The sequence below is a fragment of the Colius striatus genome, chromosome 1 (genome assembly GCF_028858725.1).
Source record: "Colius striatus isolate bColStr4 chromosome 1, bColStr4.1.hap1, whole genome shotgun sequence".
NCBI classification, from domain to species: Eukaryota; Metazoa; Chordata; class Aves; order Coliiformes; family Coliidae; genus Colius; species Colius striatus.
The window spans coordinates 192,103,338-192,125,312 of NC_084759.1; the positions used below are offsets into that span (position 1 = coordinate 192,103,338).

Genomic DNA, 21,975 nt, shown 5'->3' on the forward strand with positions numbered 1-21,975 from the left:
GTAAAAATCAGAGGTTATATTAGATTTTAGAACAGTTTCAACTTCTGAAGTTGAGTAAACAATTGTTGATATTGGCTGTGGACCATTTTGAAGAGTCTCCCACGGGTTTATATAGTTAAATTCAGACTCTCCACACTGTAAGGTCTTGCTCCTTAACATAGTGAAATTTGAAGAGCTACTTGCAGGGAACAAGATACGGTTGTAAGCCAGATCTCCGCATACAATAAAAGTAATTAACAAATTTGGTTTCTTTCCTTTAACTAGATGCCATTTATTCTACAAAGAATTAGTTTTCTTAATGTTTGTGTTGTGTTTCAGAAGTGTTATTATTCTGTTAATCTATATAAAAATTTATAGAGCCCTTTATTTTAGTAGTCCTGAACCTTCTTCATCAAGCTGAACTCTGCATTTTTAAAAACAATCAATCAACTAACCAAACAGACTTCTTACAGCCCTTACACACAATGTCGTGGTTAGCTTTGAATATCTGATGTCTCTTATCTCTTCAGTACCCACAATGCCTAGTGCATACCAAAAGGTGCAGAGCTGCTCCTCACAAACTTGACGAACAACTCCCGAAAAGGCCGGATTGCCTCTCACTGAGCTCATAGCAGGGGAAGCCAGATGCCCTCCTGCATACTGGCTACTACAAAATCCCTTGACGACATCCCACTTGGTGAAGCAAAGCAACGAGGCTCATTCTGGGAAGCTGAACTGCTCCTTGGATGAATCAGCAGTGTGTGTAAAGCAAACAAAGATCCTTACAAGAGGCTTACGATTCTTGAAACTCCTGTCACCCAAGTCCCGAACAGTATTCCTTCAGCTTAGTTCAGTGTTAGCTTAAAGATGCAGACCTCGCAGTTTATAAACAAAAATGAAAACCAAACCAGCAAGAAGACCGAGCTGGGAATGTCCTACCTCAGAGGAGAAATAAACGGCAGGCAGAGCAGGAGAATTACTGCTATTTCACCGTAGAGAAAGGTGGCAACTGCCGTCCACTGGAACGTCATCGTGGCGGCGGGCCTGCGGAGGAAGGAGCGGCTCAAGCGGGCCCGCGACGCCCCAGCTGCGGGCACCTCTGCCACGGCGGCTCCCGCTGCCCCACGGGCCCAGGCTGCCTCCGTCGGGCCACCGAGTTTCAACGGGAAATATTTCTAAGTAACTTTACAGCAGCTCCGTAGGGGCGTGTGTTCCGCTCTACTGACTTCCTTTCCCGCACCAGCCCCTGGGGCGGACTCGCCCGCCGAGGAAGGCAGGTGTGGACAGGGTCTCTCACCACCACAGCCCCTGTGCCCGGCTCGGCGTGCAGGACAGGGCAGAGCCCGCCGGCCGCAGCCCCGCCTTCGCCGCAGGCCGACGTCTCCCTCCCGCCGCGCCGGCTCCCGTCCTTAAGCGCTTCCCACCGCCATCCCTCCCCCTTGAACACCCGGGGGAGCCAGGGCCGCCCCTAGCCCATCCCGGCCCCGTCCCCCTTCACGGCCGACCGGCCTTTGCAACCTCCTTGGCGCCGGCGCCCAGCGGAGCCTGATGGCGGCGAGTGGCTCGCGAAGGGGCGGGGAGCGAGGCCTCGTCCAGGCGATCGGGACGGGGTCGGGAGAGAACAAGCTGGTCCTTCCCTCCGGTGTTCAGGCGCGGCAGACGGAGCGTGCAAAGAACACGACGACCACCTCCTGGCTCGGAAAATGTGGGCCGGGCCGGGCCGGGCCTGCGTGCACGACAGCCGTGGGGGCAGGGCGGGGACCCGGGGGCGGGGCGCCGGCGGCCGCCGTTGGCCGCCGTTCCAGCTGGGGAAAGGTGCGGCCGGGCCCGGGAGGAAGGGCTCCCTGAGGTCCCACCCCGGTGGAGCTGGAAGTTGCCCGTCGACCTGTCTGGTTACCAGAGACCATCCTTGGACCCTGCCTCGGCTTCTGGAAGAGAGCCCGGGGAGAGATATGCAATAACGGCCGCTGAGGGATTTGTGTGGGGCAACTGGAAAGCGGGGCCTGACGGTAGGCGCGAATTTACACCTCTGTTGGGAAGTAGGGATCTACACATTGAAAAAAGTAAAAATTAGTATCTTTTTCACATTTAGGAAATAGTTTTAAGCATTTTGCTGTGGTATCTTACTGTGATCATCCCACTGCTCCATGACTAAAGCTTATTTGATCAAGGAATTGAACACTGCACTCTGTAGTGCTCATTAGTTTCTGAAGTTCAATTAAAATACCATATCTCTCTGTCCATATCCCTCTCCCCATAAGTTACAGTACCTTAAGATATTAAGGTTCTATAAATCTGTTTTCTCAGGGAAAATAGGCCCAGTATTCAAAAAGATACCACAAAAAAGACAAGCAACAAATCTTGCAAGTCAAGCAACAAGCACTGTCATCCTGGCCTGTTAGGACCTTATAAATAAAACAATATTCCTTCAGAAAACCTTATTCTATCCTACTGTCCTGTGCAGTGCTTTTTATACATTTTCCCATTTATCAACCATGTCTTTTGCCACCCTTGCAAAACCCGTTCCTTGCCCCTCCATAACCTTCCCTAACCTTTTCCTAGGTTTTCTGTACCCACACCCACATCCAGTATTTCAGATACTGTTATTTTGGCAGTCTTGGCCTTATATGGTGTTTTTTGAGCTACTGATAAGGTTATTGGTCACTTGGCGCTGCAATTTCCTAGTCCTGAAAGGCCCCTTAAAACTACTCTCCATTATCTGTATAGTTCAGTTGTTTTTCACCAAACTCCTCCTTAACCACCAGTGAAATCCAGCAATCTCCAGCGCTGTGTGCAGCTTTTACCAGCTTCTCATACTGTTGCCTGTCACGTCAAGCAATTTCATACCCAGGAGTTCAATTAGCTCAGGCCAGGACAACAGCTCAATGACTTGTCAGGAGTCCCAGCAGATCCTGAGGTGGTGTTTGGTGGCAGAGGTTACCTTGTCTAGCTAGGCATCACTAGCCTTCTTGTGAATTCCATCCCAATTAATTTTCATCAAAGTGAGACAGATTAAGTTCTGTGAATAGTTCTTTGTTACTCTAATCTGTTGGAGCTGACTCTGGGTAGGAAGTTCCTGGTAGGCAGTTTTGAGCAGAGTTGTTTGCAAGCAGGGTTGTTTGCAGCTGTCCACAATCTGAACTTGTTTACACTTAAAATTTCCCAGGTCTGTGGCCTGGCTATGGAGCCAGTGTGTTAACATGTTAACCTGCTGCCAAGCAGTGTCTGGATGAAAGGTTACATCCCCAATAACTGTTTATATGCAGCAAACACTGGAAAGCTATACAACCAGCCATTTCAATCCATTCTACACAGTGGAAATAGCCCGGGTTTTAAGAAATATTTCTAACATATTTTCATAGCATACTCAATCAGAAGCATAGACAAAACATAACCTCTAAATATGTCCTTGTTATTACATTTTAGCAATTGGCATATAGCTATTATACTTTATTGAAGCTGTTAAAATGTTATTAAAGATTTTCTCTCCTTTAATTCCAGAGGAGTTTCCATTTTTGAGATGCTTACTCACCTCTTACTAGCACTGTAAGCTGCCCTCTCAGCTGCCCTCTGGGCCTCTTACTGATAGAACTGTATTTGCATGTGGCTTCCAGAGACTCTGAGTCTGCTTTTTCACTTTTGGGGTTTTGTAAGATCTCAGAAAGGCTCACTCTGTAGTGACTTGTTGTGTACTTCCACTGCAAACAATGCGTTTTCCCCACCAACCTGGAATGAGATCTGAGGAACAGAAAGAAACCTGCTGCTCTTCAAAAGAAATTTGAAAGTCCAAGTAATTGGCGCTTTTTTTGGTCTATATCTTTGTCCTTTGGTCCTTTGCCCACTGAGTGACTTCCCTTCTCCTGTTGAGTGCACTCTGTTGCTCCTAGAAGGTATTCTAACTGAAGTTGATCAAGTATGAATTGTTGATCTAACGCTGTCTGTCTTGGAGTGAACCGCAGCATGTGATGCAATACAATTTGTGTAATGGTGGGCTGCTTTAGGAGACAAAAAAATCACAAACCTGAAAACATTAGTTAAAAGAAGTACCTTCCTCTCCCACCAGTAAGGTGACACAGTGTTCAGAAGCAGAAATATGAAATGTCTGTGTATTCGCAGCTGCTCAGAGGACAGAAAGCCAACTAATTCTCTGCTGAGAGGTAGGCAAAGATAAAGTTTAAACTTGTTCCATTCTAGCTTGGCATGTATGACATCATCATGCACTTTGTTTGCTGAACCATCAACCAGAGAAGAGATCTAAAAAACAATTTAACAATAGGCAATAGAGAAAATGGGATTGTAGAGGCTGCCTGAGAGAGAGTTATTGCAGCAGGGTAAAAGTTCTAAGAAATAACAGATATTATGAGAACACAGCATAACTGTGCAGGGTGATTTAACATAAAGAGCTGGATCAGTTCTAGGAGGCAAGGAAGCTTTGTGTGTTACTTGCAGAGTAACTTTTAAAAACTAGAAAATTCGGAAATAGAGACTGAGTACCTGGTGATGTTACAGGTTACATATACAGGGAAGGAGTACATCTAGTGGCTTTAAACTGCAGATTAGAATTGTCCCATATTCAAATGACTGATAATGAGAAATTTGACCATATTCTGAAATAACACTGGGAGACAAATAATTAACTCCCATCATTAGAAATTTATGTGGATTTGAGCAGTATGTCTGTTCAGAGTATGGCTTTAAGACTACAGCTTTGTAGTGTATTGTACATGACCACATTGAAATGTGTTCAGATGCATGCAAAATTCACAAGGAAAGAAGGCACACAATTCATTTCACCCTCAAAAGGGGTAATAGACTTTATGACTTTTATGATACATAAGTGGCCACATCAAGCACTCCTTAATTATTAGTGATATTAACAGCAACCTAAGTCTTGTACTTGAGGCAGAAATCTCTGGTTGATCTCACACAGGCACAACATCTGCCAGCCTCAAAATCATCAAGTATTCAGTTCAAGGTCAACGTATTTCAAATCCACTAAAATGACATTTCTTCACTATAACACACTCCCACTCCGTCTCCAACCAACCAGCCCTGCATTTGTGTAATTTGATTATAATAAACAACCTTGTGAGGGGGGGATCTCATTAATACTTACAAATACCTAAATTGTGGGTGTCAGGAGGTTGGGGCATCCCTTTTTTCTATTGCATCTAGCAACAGTACAAGGAGTAATGGGATGAAGGTGGAACACAAAAAGTTCCATTTAAACATAAGAAAAAATTATTTAACTGTGAGGATGAGAGAGCCCTGGCACAGGCTGCCCACGGAGGGTGTGGAGTCTCCTCTGGAGGTTTTCAAGATCCATCTGGATACATTTCTATGTGAGCCGATCTAGATGACCCTACTTGTTCAGGGGGGTTGGACCAGATTATGTCTAAAGGTCCCTTCCAACCCTACCATTCTACAATTCTATGATTTGTCTTCTCTGCTCTTTGGGGCTAATGGGACAGTTCACAGCAAATAATAGTTGCTTACCCTTTCATAAAAATCTTAAGAAAATGCTAACATGGGGCTTGGTTAATATTTTCAAGAATCCATTTCCTCTACAATTCAGTTGTATATGTCTATAATTTAATTCTAAAGCAGAACACTGGAGGTATTGTCAGAACTGAGAACTGCACTATAGCTGCATGAACTTCAGATTGGAAAGTCATTGGTACAAAATACACTGTTGTGCAGCTGGGAAACTTTTGCTGTAAAACCGTGAGCCCATAAATTACATGATGAGCACTAGTTGAGGGAAAGGGAAGCATTAGAAAAAGAAATACTAACTTCAAAAGACATTGCTGGGCATTTACCTGCAATGCTATAAATTATTGTGCTCATATAACGTCAAGAAAACATTATAATCCAGGAAAGTGAAAAAAAAAATCATTGTTTCAAAGCATGGAGAAAAAGGTTGTAGAGATTGTCTCAGCTACCCTAGGACAGCAAAGCATATCTGTAGTTTTCCATTTGTTAACACATCAGGAAGGTGACATATCACAAGAGTTATGCAACTTTGACAACTTAAATAGGGAACTAGACTCAATGACTGGTGATGCCTTGCAATCTTTTGTTTGTATGCCTAAATCAGACATTTTTGCTGTGCAAAATTATCAAGTATTTTAGGCCACTGCATTAAGAAAATGTGAGAATTTTGATATCTAAACCATTAAAAAGATTGGGGAAGCAGCATCAAAAGCAATCTCTCCTCCTCCTGGTTGTCACAGTTTACAGTGTAAAAATAAAAAAAGTAAAATCACAGTTGTATACAAAACCAAATAATTTATTTAGAAAATTTAAAACTATTCACTTGTCTATTCACAGAATTATCAGAGTCAGAAAACTAAGCAATTCCTGGTATGAACTTCTGCATAAACATATAAAGCAAACAAATTATTTGATTACAAATAATTGCACTGCACAGATTTATGAAATTTCCTTTACAGAACAAATGCAGCTGGTGTGTAATGTTATTATCTTGTTCTAATTCTCACTATTTCCCTCCTATACAAAGACTCAAAGCCAAGTGGTTGTCATGCTTTGATAAGCAACATGCCAGCAGGCAGAAAGGAGTGCAAGAGCCTCAATAAGAAAACCTGCCAGCTTTTCTTTGACCTATAAAGTTCTGTTTTGGTAGACAATCTGGATTTAATCTTTTCTATAATTATTATACAGTAGATAAACAAAACTGTGTTTAGTCAAATTGAACTTTCAAGTCTTGCCTTTTAAATTCAGCTAAATTTAAACTATCTCTTCATTTAATTGTTTCCTTTATCTATTCCTGGTTTCTTTCACTACCGGAAGTGTGGATTTTTCTGAGTTAGTTATTAAGTTTAGAAAGTTTTAGTCTGCAAAAGGAACATCTAATTTAGAAGAGGATACCATGCTGGGTCTTTAGGCTTGAAAAACCCACTCAAATTTAGAAGTACAGCTTATGCCCGTTAAAGCAAAAACTTCTATAATTGCTCCCTTTGTATTCTTTTGGTCTGAAATTCTTGGTATTATTTATGATTTTTGGAGGTTTTACGTAAGAAAGATGCTAGTTTTGCAAACATATTGCTGTAAGCAACTGTCTCTTGAAAAAATAAATTACTGGAGTCTTAAAATAATCCTGTGTGTGTAGTATACTGTAAACAGAATTCCACATTTGTGGAATTTGGATTATATTCTAGAGTGAAAAACGCTGACATAAAATTACTAAAAACTATAAAGTATCACCCTGATCATAATGTTACGCCATGTTGAAAATACTTATGCAACATATGACTGTGACTAATAAGTAGGAACCCAATAAAAACTTTAACAATGTATTGGCAATAGCAAAATACAAGTTTATACAGAAGTAAAATACTTGCAGCTATCACACGCCATAATGGTCCTTCAGATAATCTAGTACTGCTGAAGTACTTGATAAAACATTAAAAACTTTTTTTTCTTGTTTGGAAGTTATCCGTTCCATCATGTACATTAAGTGGTGGTGAAAACATGTAAAAGGAGTTCCATGCTCAAGAGCGATGTCAACCCAGTCCTGGATGCACTTCAAAGGTGTCTCTTCGTATCCTGCAAACATAGCCGGATTTGCTAGGAGTCCTCTAGCCACCATTATACCTTCAAATTAGAAAATAATGCAGTAAGTTTCATTATAGTTTAAATGCAACGTGAAATCTTCCTGTAGATTTTGTATAGCACTCCTCATGACAACTACACAAATCCCACAGGCAAGTAAAGGGAAAACAACAGGGTAGTATTTTATCAGTGTAAGTACCAGAGAAATCCAATTCACAATCCAAACTTCAGAGTACCTGCACCACCTGTCAACACATTCCACTTGATGATGTATCATTCCAGAACTTTTGACACAGAACACAGAAGGAAACTGCAGTTTAACAGTGTTTTGGTTTTATTTGCTACACACATACAAGCCTGCTTTTTTTTTAACGCAAAACTACGACAGAAAAAGAGTGAAAACATCCTAAATTTAGTTATTTGAAGTGCAATAGCTGATCCACTGGCCTAGAATCCTTCTTCCAGTAAGAGCTCAATGTCTTGATTACCTTACTGTCAGGGCTCCTGATGTGCAGTCAATCTTTCTAAACAAGACAGTGTATTTGCAACTGTAGTCCCAAATTGTCAGAAAAACTGTTCCATTGTAATTTTACTGCACTTACAGGATTCTGTTTTCCTGCACTGTCAATAAATAATCTATCACACTTTATCTATTATTAAAAAATAGGGTGATCAAAATGAAAAATTTCTTTTGCTATTATATGACAGAAAAAAAAAGTTTTATATTTTTTTATTGAAGATTGGCTGGATTATGAGAACATTCTCTTCTGTTATGTATTTAATTCCTATTTTGTGTTTGGGGTAAAGTCCCTGTAGCAGCATGGCAGTGTGGGTCAGCTAGTTTTTGTTGTTAGAATTAAACACTGATTAAACCAAAAGAAACTTGTCACATGAGCTTTTATGACTCCAGCCACTGTTCTCTGGCTGTAAGATACAAAGCATGTAGATACAGCTCACCTCTTCAAAACATACTGAATTTCCATAATATCTTGAAACCATATAGAGTTGCAGGAATCTATTGTGACTAAATAACTGCAGGGCAATCCTGCAAAAAAATCCCCAAATTTTACCACTGAAGTGTAAGACAAGGTAAATACATACACATAGAAGAGTGCAATGCCTCACTGTGTCCTTGAAGCTAGCCATCTTAACTGTTAAGTATCTTGCTAAACAGCTATTTCCCCTTTCTGTCATATTCTTAGAGCAAGAAATGTGCTCCCATATGCAGGAAGTAGAGATTTTCTAGTGGAAGCTTATAGTGCTTTAAAACATGATTAGCTCCATAAAGAAACAAAATGAATATCTGAAGGTCCCCCTAAATTCCACTACTAGAGTGATGAGACAGCGTAATTAAGCAAAGAGCTTTTGTAATTGCCCCTGGAAATCATTATGTGTGGCTTTGAATAACAGTGCTCTAGTGCTTTGATGATTACAAGTGATTCTGTTTATGAGTTTATAAGACATCCAAAACATCCTCTTTCATTTGTCTCCTCAAAGAGTGAAAAGCACTAAAATCATGGCCTACTTACAGCAAAAATAAATACTCTGAAATCTGATTTGCAGGTTTACTTAGAAAAGACAGTATGTTTAATCTTACCATCTGCTCCTGTCAAGTGATGAACATTTTCAGCATCCTTTAAAGTTTTAATGTCTCCATTAGCCACAATAGGTATAGACATGCTTTGTTTAATTATTTTAATTGCATCATAATGTACAGGCTGATGTCTTTCTTCCACACTTCTCCCATGTACTGTAATCCATGAAACGCCACTTGCTTCTGCTTTTTGACACAGGTCAACAGTTCTTTTTAAGTCGTCATGGATCCTAGAATTCCAAGGAATTAAAATGTTAGATAATAAGTTACCTGAACTGTATTAGAAGCCCTCCTCCAAGAGGGAGCTACCACAGATTTGTAGAAATAACAGTATAAATAACAAAAATATTACTGCTGGAAGATAGATTTTTTTTAGTAAAGACATATGAGCTTAATGTATGGAAACCATGTAGTGTTTTCCAATCGTATCACATCTCTGAAACAGATATGGTACATTTTAGAGAGATTGAGCAAGGGTGCCCAAAAGATTCTCGAATGAAGATCATTATTTTTTCCATATTTTGTGAACAAAAAAAAAAAATCCCAAAACAAGATTTATAATATTTGCCCTTTCCTGAAGGATAGCAAACTGAGTTGAAACTTAACTGACAAATATGCAAGTGCCACCTGGGCTGTGTGGACAAGCAGTGGGTGAAGTGGCTCTGGCCTCCTACAGTTCTTTAAGTAAGTCTTTGTGATGATAAAGACTATGTATTGCTCTTTTTTTTACAGGGCCCTAAACCTCTTACCTTGTACTTTCATATTACTTGGATTGCAAGAAAACCCTAATATCCAGTATGTTATCTGGGTAAGGACTCAAGGGCTGTATTAGTTCTACTAAGTTTGCAGCTACTTGCCCCAGATATTCATTCACCTTCTGGGGTCAAAAAAATCCCAGTCTTCACACATAAGGAAATTATAATAATGTACTATTACATTAACAGAATGACATATATTAAAGTGTTAACTATTACACTAACAAGTTTATTAAAAAAAATTGAAAGTATTCTTCCATGTACCACAAACAGCCCTTGTTGGACATACCTTATTTTAATAGATACTGAAAATCTGGGGTTGTCGATCTGATTCCGTACATGTCTCACCATATCGCGAACAAGCTCTGGTTTATTTATTAAGCAAGCACCATAACCTTCTGCCATTGCCCATCTTTGAAAGAAAAGGAACATTTGTAAGTGCAGATCAATTTCAGTCAAATACATCAGCTTCTTTCCCTATGACCTTCATAATGTGTGGTTGAGTAAACAGAGGTAGAACTGGCTGTAGATCAATGATTTGTTTGCAGTTTGACAGCAGGTTTTACATCCTAGTTCAGTCTCCTTTGTGCTGTTAGAACTTTGGACAAGTTACTAATCATCTCCAGTTCCATATTCTGTGCACCAAATAGACTCACAAGGAAGATAAATTAACGTGTAATCGATAATGGTTTACCTTATACATAAAAAAATAGTTTGATGATGCTTTCCATTGGATCATTGGGTCATGGATGTCTTCTAAACAGAAAATGGCTTTGGATTGAAAAGGAATGTTTTTGAAGTGCAAGTAAGGATATGATTTCAGTAACATTCTGTTCTTTGCCAACTGCAGAACTGGCAGAAAATAACCTTTGCCTCCACTTAACAGCAGCAGGTTTTTTTTTCTTAAACTATTTTTCTTATAAAGGCAGACTAAGTGAACAAAGTTTTGCTGTTCTGAAATCAGAATGCACAAGAAACAATTATTTCAATTGGCAGCATGTATTTTTGGCCTAAAAGGAATTTACAGTTTGGCATACCTAACCATAGTTAGCTTAGAAATAAAAGATACACTTCCATTCTGAAGTCCCAGATCTCTCCAGCAAGGACTTTTCTCAAATATTGTATTTTTAAGTCAAGGTAACCTAATTAGAATAGACAAAAAGTACTTGCACAGTATTATCTTTTGCTTTCTTGTATTTATTTTTGATGTTTTCACTCATAGAAAATGACTGCCTGACAAGCATAGAACAAATGGTTCTCAGTTGAACCAGTCGACAAGAGTCGACTTATGCCTTATTTAAGTAAGTAGACCACTAAGTCACTGTACTAATAAACCTAATAAAAGGTGGAAGAAATTATTCTCGGCACTTCCTAAATAATATAATCTGTACAAATGTATTTTAGAGACTGTCCTTCACTTGTAGAATTCGGAGACATCAGGGACTTGCCTCAATATTTTGGAAATTAATTTCTTGAAACACTCTCCAAATTTTTTGCAGCAAGCTCTTTCTGGTAATGCATAATTAACAGCTGTTGAGGAGGAATGGACATTTCACTTCTCAGCCAACACTCAATATCTCAAAAATCAAAAGAGGCAAGCTGGCAAATACACGTGGTTTTCCCAGTCACCCACGGTGATGGGCATCTCAACATTCAGAACAGTGTCTTGCCACATAGACATTTCTGACAGGTTAAAAAGCTGTTACTCTCTTTAAGTCTATTTTGAAGTTAAGACAAATTACTGTGAAAATTCCATCTCAAATTATTTCGTTATAATTACCCAGCATATTCAAACTTTACCTCTGAGGACAGCCACAGTTTAGGTCTATTCCATCTGCAAAAGGACAGACGATACGGGCAGCATCACACAAAACTTGTGCTTCTTTAGCAGCAAACTGAACAATCAATGGATGATCACCTACTCCAATGAAAAGGTACTTAGAGATTTAAAAAAACACTCAGAAAATAAATTCTAAATCTTGAATGGTTTCTGTGTGTTAAGAAGCTGTGTGGCCATGGTCCTAGGCAACCAGCTGTAGATCATCCTGCTTGAGCAGGGGGGCTGGATAACGTGACCTACAGAGGTCTGATAAGTTTGTGATTCTGTGAGCTCTAGGTGACAAATATAGGTAGGTGACCAGTAGTTACTAAATGAGCATGTCTGTCAAGAGAGGTGGGAATTCAGACAAACACATGTGCTCTAGAAGGTTGATGCCTCAACATATACTTTTTCTGACTAGAATTGGTCAGATGTTTACATTTCACTGTGGTGGTTTAGCCAGGTGTCCATCAAGTCATAATATTACTCCTGCTCCTCAACTGGACAGGAGAGAGAGAGAGAAAATATAACCAGCCGTTTGTGAGTCAAGATAAGGAGAGACAGATCGCTCAGCAATTAGAGAGAATCATGGGCAAAACAGACTCAACTTGAGGAGAAAAAGGTTTGATTTATTAAAGGAACAACCAGAACAGGGAGATGAGAAATAAAACTGAATCTTAAAACACCTCCCCCTACCCCTCCCTCTTCCCACATCCCTCCCCAGCGGTGCAGGAGACGGGGGTTATGGTCAGTTCATGACTCCAGCCTGAATTCCTCACAGGATCATAAATCCTGACAGCAAACCTGCTCTGGCATGGGCTCCTCTCTCCTTATGAGCTCTCAGGTCCTGCCAGCAACTTGCTCCAGGGTGAGCTTCCCATGGAGTCACAGCCTCCTTCAGGCATCCACCCACTCCAGCATGGGCTCCTCCACAGGATGGGAGTGGATCTCTGCTCCCTGGTGGCCTCCATGGACTGCAGGGGCACAGCTGCCTCACCATGGTCCTCATAACAGGTCACAGGAGAATCTTTCTTTCAGGGCCTAAGCACCCTCCTCCCTCTCCTTCTCCACTGACATTGGTGTCTGCAGAGATATTTTCACATTCTCACTCCCTGTTGCTGCTGCAGTTTAGCAACTGCTCAGCAACTACTTCCCCTTCTCAAATCCATTATTCACAGAGGTGTTACCTCAGTCACTAATTGGCCAGGCCTGCGTCAGCTGCGGGTCCATCTTAGAACTGACTGGCATTAGCCCTATTAGCTACAGAGGAAGCTTGTGGCAGATCTTTGTTTAAAGAAGCCACCCCTGTATCTCCCCTGCTACGAAAAAACCTGGCCCAGGCACAACCAGTACATTCACAAAGATGATATATGTAACTAAGTACTGTCTGTTTTTCAGCATCTTTCATGCTTCCCCTCCTAGCCTGCCCCTTCTTGTCTGCATGCTGCCCCTTTGTTGCGCTGACATGGACATCTGTCTTGCCAGGTGGGAAACTTGCTTACAGAACCAATCCTTCAGAAAGGGGCTAAACAACCCACAATCTTTGCCCATCTTTTTTTCTCTTCTGTGCCAATATGGCCGGGTTTTATCCACAACCCAATATGCAGAATTGGAATGAGAACACAGAGAGGCAGCTTTAGCAGCTTTCTAGTGGGAAACCAAAGTGTCAGTACTTCTCAACTTGGGTCTGCTGAACTGCTAGCGAGTTACTAAGCCCCTGCAGAGAACCAGATGGTCATTTGGAACATGCTCTCTTTTACAGCTACTGCATTAAAGGCATCTAAAAATATCTCAGTCTTAACACTCACTTTCCCTATAAACAACTCCTGCAGTTAAGAGAAAGAAGATATCTGAGCACTGATGGAAAGAGATGATTCAACAAATATACAATGCAAGTGTACTTGCTTTGAAAAGACACGTCCTTCTGAAGATTTTCCTGTTTTTATGTCAAATAAGTAGTTCTTAAAAAATTGGTCTCCCATGGGAAGGACTCCACAGTGTAGCAGTGGGAAGTGTGAGGAGGCCTCCCCGAGAAGAAGCAGTGGCAAAGTCCATCTGTAATGAACTGACTGCAACTCCCATCCCTCATCCCCTGCACTGCTGGGGGCAGGGGAAGGAGAGTCCTGGAGAAGGCAGGGGTGGGGGGAGGTGTTTTAAGTTTCACTTTTATTTCTCATCTCTCTGATTGTTCATTAATAAATCAAAGCCTTTTCTCCCCAAGTTTGTTTTGCCTGTGATGCTAATTGCTGAGTGCTCTCTCTGTCCTTATCTCCACTCACAAACCTCTTGTCTGCCTTGTTTAGTTTAGGAGAAGGAGTAATATTACAACTTGGCAGGCACCTGGCACCCAGCCAGGGCTAAACCATCACAATGCCATAGGATGTTGTGTAGATCAGAAGTGTAACTAAATTCAAAAGGGGCACGCTAGTGGAGCTTTGAGCCACGTATATTGTCAGTTATGTTCTCATTCATTTATTTTTACACACAAAGAATTATTCATGCTTTTTTAAAGTTGAATTCCATTAATAACAGAGTCTACCTGTGTTTCCCAATGTGACTTTTCTCTTTAACTGCTCTGTTCTATTTGAACAACGCACTATAGTAAAGAGCCAGTGCTAAAATAATGAAATGTATTTCTCCTGCTATTATACATACACTGAATAGATTAAATCTTACTTCACAGATCCTACATGCCGATCTTCCTGGTACATTAACAGTGCACCCTTCATTCCTGCAGTTGCAGGCCATGCTTGTGTGTTCCTTGTTACACCTCCATTGCAGTCACTTCATGCCAGCAGATCTGTATCATTATTGTGACCTCTTGCCACATATTTCAATACCACGTTTTTCTTTTGCTTCACAGGCAGGACTTTGTATAACTCCTTACATTCCTTCTTTTTCTGCGTGTTCTGGTTATGTTTCTGTACCATGCCTGAAGCTTTGCCTCTCCTCATCAACCTCTTGGTCTCTTCTTGCTTCTTTTTATCACCCTCTCCGTATCACAAGGAGTCCACCAACAGCCCATTCAACTTTCCACTACAGCTAATTAGAAACCCTGCATCTTTTATCAGTCCTGGACTTCACTATATCAATGTCCAGTCTATTAATCAAGCCACTTACTTTTGCTAAGAGACCAGAAATTTTTCCTCAGACAAAAACTCTGGGGTGGAGTTAATTTTTAAATGTATTCTGAAGTTTATTTATAGCAGTCTGTGTGGTGCTGTGTTTTGGATTTTGTGACAAAACCAGTGTTGATAATGCACCAATGTTTTGGCTGTCACTGCACAGTACTTGCACAGTGTCAACACTTTTTCTCACTCTGCCTCTCCCCACCCCCAGCAAATAGACTGGAGTAAGCGGGCAAGAAACTGAGGGTGGACACAGCTGGGATTGCTAGGCCAAAGAATATTCTATACCATATAACATCAAGGTCAGCAATAAAACTGGAGTGGTAGAGGAAGAAGTGTGTTGTGACATGAAAACTGTGTTGCACGGTGGCTGTTGTATGGCTGGGCATTGGCCTGCTGGTATGAGGTGGAAAGTCATTGTCTTTCCATCATTAATTTTTTTCTGTGTCTTTCCTTCATTTATTAAGCTTTCTTTATCTTGATCCATCAGAGTGTTTTTTTAAAGTTCTTGCTCTACCCTGTGCTGCTGGGGAGGCAGAGGAAGAATGACTGAGCAGCTGTGTGGGTTCAGAGTCTCTGGACAGCTATATGTGGTTACTTCACACACAGCCAAATCAGTTTGGAGGCCTCGATTTCCTACTGTTTCATTTTACATGCTGTAACTGAAATGTGCTTACTCTCACCTGGAATATTTGTATGGTTTTGTAATCAATTAGGTATCCCCATATTGTTATGGATGTTGCGTGAAAGACACCATTCACTTGGCCAACTTGGTTTATCACCACATAAGACATTCTAATATGGCAATGATTTCTTTAAAAGAAATACCTTTGTTTGTTGTGAATTCGCTGTCTCTGGCTTTTGCAGATCTCACAAAATCAGCTGCTATTATCATTGGTGTGTAACACAAATCACAACCGTACTTCCTAACCAAGGTTCTGAAAGACAACCTGCAGACACATTATGGTTAAGAGATAATTGTAAAGAAATGTTCCTGATTAGCTATTGCTGCTCTTCTGACATGCAGTGCTATACAGGTGTCCAAATATAATAATCAAACATTTCTATGTCTATCTCCATCTTTAATGTCCATAATTAAAGGACAAAAAAGGAATCATCCTTGTTTTTACAGTAAAGATAAACTTCCTAAAGAAAACACACTGAAAACATAGTTGATACTGATTAATAGATGCATAAAATAGATGGGTAAGTTTGATTACTAGACACATAAGGGATCTCAAGAAATCGATAACCCCATGATTAATAAGAATGATTTGTGTAAAATTACGAAGATAAGTCAAAGTTTTCAGATAAGTAAAAGTTGTTAAAACCCACTTAGTTAGGCTTTTCTAAATTGATAAGCTTGCAGATTTTGATAAAGCTTGCAGACTCTGTTGCTAAAAAATCCTACATTGAGAAACTAGGGACCAATCAGAATGATGATGATGAAGAAATAACAAAGGACCACAAGGGGAACTAGAACCGGTTGACTCTGGACTTGTGGGTTGGAAACTGGCCCAAGAGTGAGAAGTGAAAAGGACCATAGAATCATAGAATGGTAGGGGTTGGAAGGGACCTGTAGAGATCATCTAGTCCAACCCTCCTGCAGAAGCAGGTTCACCTAGATCAGGTTGCATAGGAACATGTCCAGGTGAGTCTTGAAGACCTCCAAGGAAGGAGACTCCACATCCTCCCTGGGCAGCCTGTGCTCCCTCACCCTCACAGTGAAATAGTTTTTTCTTACATTTAAATGGAACTTTTTGTGCTCCAGCTTCATCCCATTATCCCTTGATAGTTGAGGAACACTCGGATCTTCACCCTCAAAGACCATCAGGGACCACCAGAAGAGGCATGACGGAGGTGTAACTTGGGTGGACCAAGGACGGAATAAATGAGGTCTTGGAAATAATTAGTATAACCCAACCTTTTCTTGGAACTGTAATGAATATGTATGTAAATATAAGGTGAAAATCTAGAGTCTGGGGTGTGGATGTTTGGTGGAGAAATCCCCTGTGCACCCAGTGCTGCAATAAAGAATACCTGCTTAACAGTCACATTGGCTATTGAGTCCTGACTGGCATTTTGTCAGCACCAATACAACAGTTACTTACTTTGAATAGCGGACCATAGGGGCACATATTTTTACAACTTGCCCAGAATGAAACAAATCCATGGGGTCTTTTAGTTGGCATTGTTTAGTTTCTATATGGTCACCAATCATGTATTACCAACAATCGTTTCAGCATCTGGAAAAACAAAGAGCATTTGTTTGTAAGTAATTCAGCTATTTCTCATGGGCCACGCACCAAAGCATTAGAGGCTCAACCGGACATGCTTTTTGGTAAAGCATCTCACAAGAAGTCTCTCACCTGCACAGTGTCCGGTACAAGCCTTATGCCACTACCAGCTGTCCCGCTGTAACCTGCCATACCCGCGTTCTAATGGCATTGTGTTTTCACTCCTTGCAGTACAGATGGTTCAGGCCAGGAGGTCTGCGGCCCGGCCCCACAGCGCAGGGTCGGCTCCGACGCCGGACCTGGGGCTCGGGGCAGCCCCCGACTCTTCCCCAAAAGCCTCATGGAGGAAATTTTTCCGCACGTCCGGCGAGAACCGCCCCTGCTTCAGCGTAGGCCCGCTGTCCCTCGTCCTTGTCTTACAGGCCCAGCTCCCGGCCGCCTCTCCCTGCACAGCGGAGGCTACGACCCGACCGCCCCGTCCAGAGCTCACTCCCGTGTGCTGGTGCCTACCGGGTGGCGGGGCGCGGGCCCGCGGAGCGCCACGCCGCTGCCTCATCCCCACTCCCACCCCCGTTCCCATCCCGCCCGCCGCGCCGCTCGCGCCCTTCCGCCCGGCCCGGCCCCGCGCTCACCACGTGCGCGAGCGCCCGTTCTCCGCCGCCCTCCCTCCCGCTCGCGGGGCGGCCCCATTCCGTCGCGCGCCTTCGCCATCATCGCCGCGCGCCGCCGCCCGGGAGTGACGCGCGCGCTGCCGGCACCTGCCAGCATGGAGGAGGCGGGGGCGCGCGGCGGCGGGGCCGCGGCACCGGCCCTCACCGAGCTGCTGGCGGACGGTGAGACCCGACCGCGGGCGGGGGAGGCCCTGCGACGCTGGCTTGGCGCGGGCGGCAGGCGGGGCGAGGGGCGGTGCCTGGCTATGCCTCCGCCGGCGGGACCACCTCGGGGGTGCCGTCGGCGAGCGGTCCTGAGACAACAGAGGGTTCTGTGGGAGCGCGGGGAGAAAAGGGCAGTGAAGCCCCTTGCTGTCAAGTAACGGCACGTTTCTGCGGCGGAGGGTCGGCGGGCGCAGGGAAGGAGCCCCCGCCGCTGGCAGAGGTGTGGCCGTGGCGCGGGCCTGCGAGGGGCCGCGTGCTCCTGAGGGGAAAAAAAAGTGCTCGGAGAGACGAGGGTGCTTGGTAGTATTAGTATGAGCTCTCTGGAAACTCGGGTCTTGTTCTAGCCAAAATCATAGTTTCTTAATTTAGTGTTTTATAAACTAATACTGTTGTAGGAGTCTGGGATGATTTCGTGAAATCGCATCTCATGCCACTGTGATCCTCTGCGATCTGAGGGTGGCTGGTGTGTGATTACGGTACAACCTCAACAGCCTCACCCTGTTTGCACTGTAAAGTTTGAAGGTGTTGATACTTTTTAGTGTATTCTACCCAAGAAAAGGATGTGGGGAATAAAAGAACATTTAAAAAAACCCAACCAAACAATAACCCAATGCAGTCACTAGCTCCAAACATTTCTCTTGATTGTGGTCTCTTCTCAAATTGGTCTCATGTTTGTATTATGTGGTATAGAGAATATACACTCTTGCGGTTGGAGAATTGAAGGTTGGAGAACTGTATACTTTAAGTTCATAGATATTTAACTCTTCTGAAGAATGAAGATAAAAATCTAAATCTTTTACAGAATGTTATTCTGACTTCTTCAAAGAAGACTTTGATGTGAAAGCTTACACTTCACAGTCTATCCATCAGGCTGTGATAGCTGAACAACTGGCAAAACTTGCCCAAGGTATTAGTCAGTTGGATAAGGAGCTTCACTTACAAGTAAGTTTAAAGTGTACCTATATGCTGGACTGGTTGATACAAACTAGTAAAAAGCCTAGTAAGTTTATGATCTTGTTGCTTCTGCAGTTGCCTAGTGTACTCTGCAAGAAGTAACTAAAGGTACAACTTGCAACAAAACTAGTCTGATGATTAAGTCAAGTCTGCTCTTAATACTCCTAATGAAAAAGCTATATATTGGGTTTTTTTTCTTCAGTTGCTGCAGCTCATCTCTGTATACATGGAGATTGACTCTTCCTTGCAAGGATCTTCCCTGACTCTTTCCAAATGATTGTGTTGGCTCTCAGAAACACTGGCCTGTATTTTGGGCTCACAACTGTGGAAAGATAGGGAAGGATTTAACTTTGCACCCTTTCCTCCTCTGCTGGGATGTAGCCTTGACTCTAAGGCTTACATTTAGCTGAGGAAATAAAACCTATGTTAACACACCTCCACATCTTCAGAAAGGCTTTGAGTTTAAGTAGTAAAGCTTTTTTAAAAAAATGTACCCAGACACCAGAAATTCACAGTGGACCTTGCAATGAGAACACGTCACATTTGTGTGTAGCTTCAGAACATGCTGCTTCTCTTCCCCTTGCCCCAGTTGGTAAATTCTTTGGGAACTAGTTTCTAACATGTCATAAATAGAAAATAAGTAAGATATGAGTATACATTATTACTGTGTGATTAATAAACTTACATTTACAAATACTGATACATATGAAGGTGTGTTGAAATGTGATTGCTCTGCTGGCTCTAATTAAGGTGTCAGATAAGCTGCAGGTGCTAACTCTCTTGTTCTGAACTTGTTGGTTTTTGAATGAAAATGTATCCTGAAAACCCTTTCATCTTTAAGGTGTGACTGTTTTTTTCCATGTCTGTCTAATATAGGGATGATGATACTTTATTGCCTAAAGAAAAAATGATAATGGTATCTTAATATTGCTTTCTGCATTTTTTTTTCTGTGTTGATTTATCTGTACTATTTTTTTTAAGGTTGTTGCAAGACATGAAGACCTGTTGGCCCAAGCAACTGGAATTGAATCCCTGGAAGGTAAGTACTGTTATATCATGCTTGCTTGCATCAGAAGAAGGACTTTTGATATCTGTACAGGGAATGCTATTCTCTGCCAGTTTTGGTCTCTAGTGTTAAAGCTATAGGTCTTCCTTCTGAGGAGTAACATGTGGCAGCTATTTTTGATGTCAGTAGATGGAGCTCCAGGGAGAAGATTTGGCTGATATTTCTCTGGCTTAACTACTTCATAGGAAAATGTGTTTTGAAAATCATTTCTGAGCAACTTGAGCAATCAGATTAGTTTGACCTTTTAATGTATTTTTCTAAATAAACCTAATTATGTTGCAACATTAGCTGATACCTCTTTTCATAAGTACCGAGTTTGTGAATGTTACATATGCATGAGTTGCATAGTAACCAATGGTGCTTTAACATGTAATCTTAACTACACTGAGGAAAGAATGAACAACTATTCAAAACAACTGTTCAGTTAAAAAACATTTCTATAAGGAAGGCATGGTAAAAAAGTAAAAAAAAATCTAATTCACCTCACATTTGTTAAAATGTATCTATTTACTTAGGGTTGTGCCTTTTAAGAGGCCTTTTCTTGTGTGTAAAGGAAGGAGAGGCACACAGAGATCCTAAAAAGTATTTGATACTTGAGGCATCAGTAGAAACTTCAGCCTATGGTAGTGAGGAAAATCAAAAGTCTGTGCACACAAAGATCATGTTTTAAGTTTAGCAAAACTTTCTGATCTATGGCCTGCTTGTGTGTGTGTGTGATATATGGTCACTGCAGAATAGATACTGAGTCAGGGCTCATAAAGAAAAGATGGATGTCAATAGAAATTGTAATTATGAAGTTAGATAAACTTAGCTCTTGGTGTGTTTATCATGAAAGTTAGCAAGTTAAGATTATGGAGCTGTTTCACAACATGCATAACCATTTGGATGTGTGAAAGTGAATCTCATGAAATGTTTCATATTTATATACCCAGCTTTTAGAGTCCTTTCTTTTCTAAGTCTGTGCACTTTTAAAATGGTACATCAGTCTGGTATACATATTCTTTTTTGTCTATGGGTAGCTTAATAGATACCTTGAGCTGTCTGTTAGCTCAAGATAGGCTAAGTAGTGTTATCTCATATGTTATTCAGCAAATGGAGACTGTAGATTGCCTTTTCACCCACTCAAATTCTGCCTTCTAGCAAAAGGACTGGTGTATGCATTACAGCAATGTCACAATCATAGTCATTGTGTTAATGGCCTTACCCCGTTATTGCAGTTTAGAGTAGAAAATTCAGCCAATTTTGCTAACTTTTCACCATATCACATATCTTCATCCTCTGATATGTGAGAATTGCATGTCTGCCATTCCCTGTATAAATGTCAGAGAAGTCTTGTCACTGAACAAAGTTAATAATTCTGAAATATGGAGAAAATGGGAGTTGCAGGCTTGTACAAAATATGTGAAGTATAGTCCCAGTACAGGACAAGCTGAGCTATTAGCAATAGTTTTTGTTTCTTACTGTATCCTGTTGCAGTTTCATCAGATTTGACGATGACATCCTTGTAAACAGGGCTTTACAAAAATGTAGTATGTTTGAGAGTGCTCAAACATTCTAATTTCATAGGCCTGGGTTTGTGTAACTTAATTAAATTCTCAGCAGGCTGATTCCATATTGCAAAAATGACTGCTACCCTTGACTACTTTGCAATTCAACAAGAAAAGAACAAGCATGCTTGTGGGCTTTCTTTGTGCTGCTTTGCCAAACTAATCTGGAACAAACATGATTAGGGTAGTTTGCTCTGTTTGTAATCTAAATTAGATGACCTCACGATGACATTGATACCTTATTTTTTGCTAAAGATGCTTATGCACAAGAAGAAAACCTTAAAATGGAATTGGTTATCTTCTCAGTCCTCTTTGTTGGTTTCTCTAAACTGTCTAGTCACCATGTTAAATAAATAGTGTTAAATAAGTTATGCTATTTTTAAATGTTCAGGTGTTTGTACCAGGTTAGGTGCCTTTGAACAGCAGTTCAAAGTAGTATATGCAGTAGT

At 41.5% G+C, this 21,975-nt stretch overlaps 2 protein-coding genes across 5 annotated transcripts in view; one reads left to right on the forward strand and one right to left on the reverse strand.

Annotated features, from left to right (window-relative positions):
* The window catches only part of DUS4L (dihydrouridine synthase 4 like), a 37,872-nt gene extending 20,079 nt beyond the window's left edge, over positions 1 to 17,793 (reverse strand). The window contains exons 1-7 of one of the 3 annotated variants that reach the window (XM_062018868.1): positions 17,217 to 17,554; positions 16,959 to 17,093; positions 15,676 to 15,797; positions 11,701 to 11,818; positions 10,190 to 10,312; positions 9,136 to 9,375; positions 919 to 1,011 (exon numbers count right to left, since the gene is read on the reverse strand). In XM_062018868.1, coding sequence (XP_061874852.1) covers positions 919 to 1,011; positions 9,136 to 9,375; positions 10,190 to 10,312; positions 11,701 to 11,818; positions 15,676 to 15,797; positions 16,959 to 17,068 — 806 coding nt within the window. In that variant the 5' untranslated portion in view covers positions 17,069 to 17,093; positions 17,217 to 17,554. Of the gene's footprint in view, positions 1 to 918; positions 1,012 to 6,343; positions 7,594 to 9,135; positions 9,376 to 10,189; positions 10,313 to 11,700; positions 11,819 to 15,675; positions 15,798 to 16,958; positions 17,094 to 17,216; positions 17,623 to 17,716 lie in introns of those variants that run through there. The other 2 variants (XM_062018861.1, XM_062018853.1) reach the window with 2 other exon arrangements.
* COG5 (component of oligomeric golgi complex 5) overlaps positions 1,802 to 21,975 on the forward strand; it is a 208,030-nt gene continuing 187,856 nt past the window's right edge. The window contains exons 1-3 of one of the 2 annotated variants that reach the window (XM_062018827.1): positions 17,827 to 17,917; positions 18,762 to 18,901; positions 19,895 to 19,952. In XM_062018827.1, coding sequence (XP_061874811.1) covers positions 17,851 to 17,917; positions 18,762 to 18,901; positions 19,895 to 19,952 — 265 coding nt within the window. In that variant the 5' untranslated portion in view covers positions 17,827 to 17,850. Of the gene's footprint in view, positions 1,989 to 17,826; positions 17,918 to 18,761; positions 18,902 to 19,894; positions 19,953 to 21,975 lie in introns of those variants that run through there. The other variant, XM_062018831.1, reaches the window with a different exon arrangement.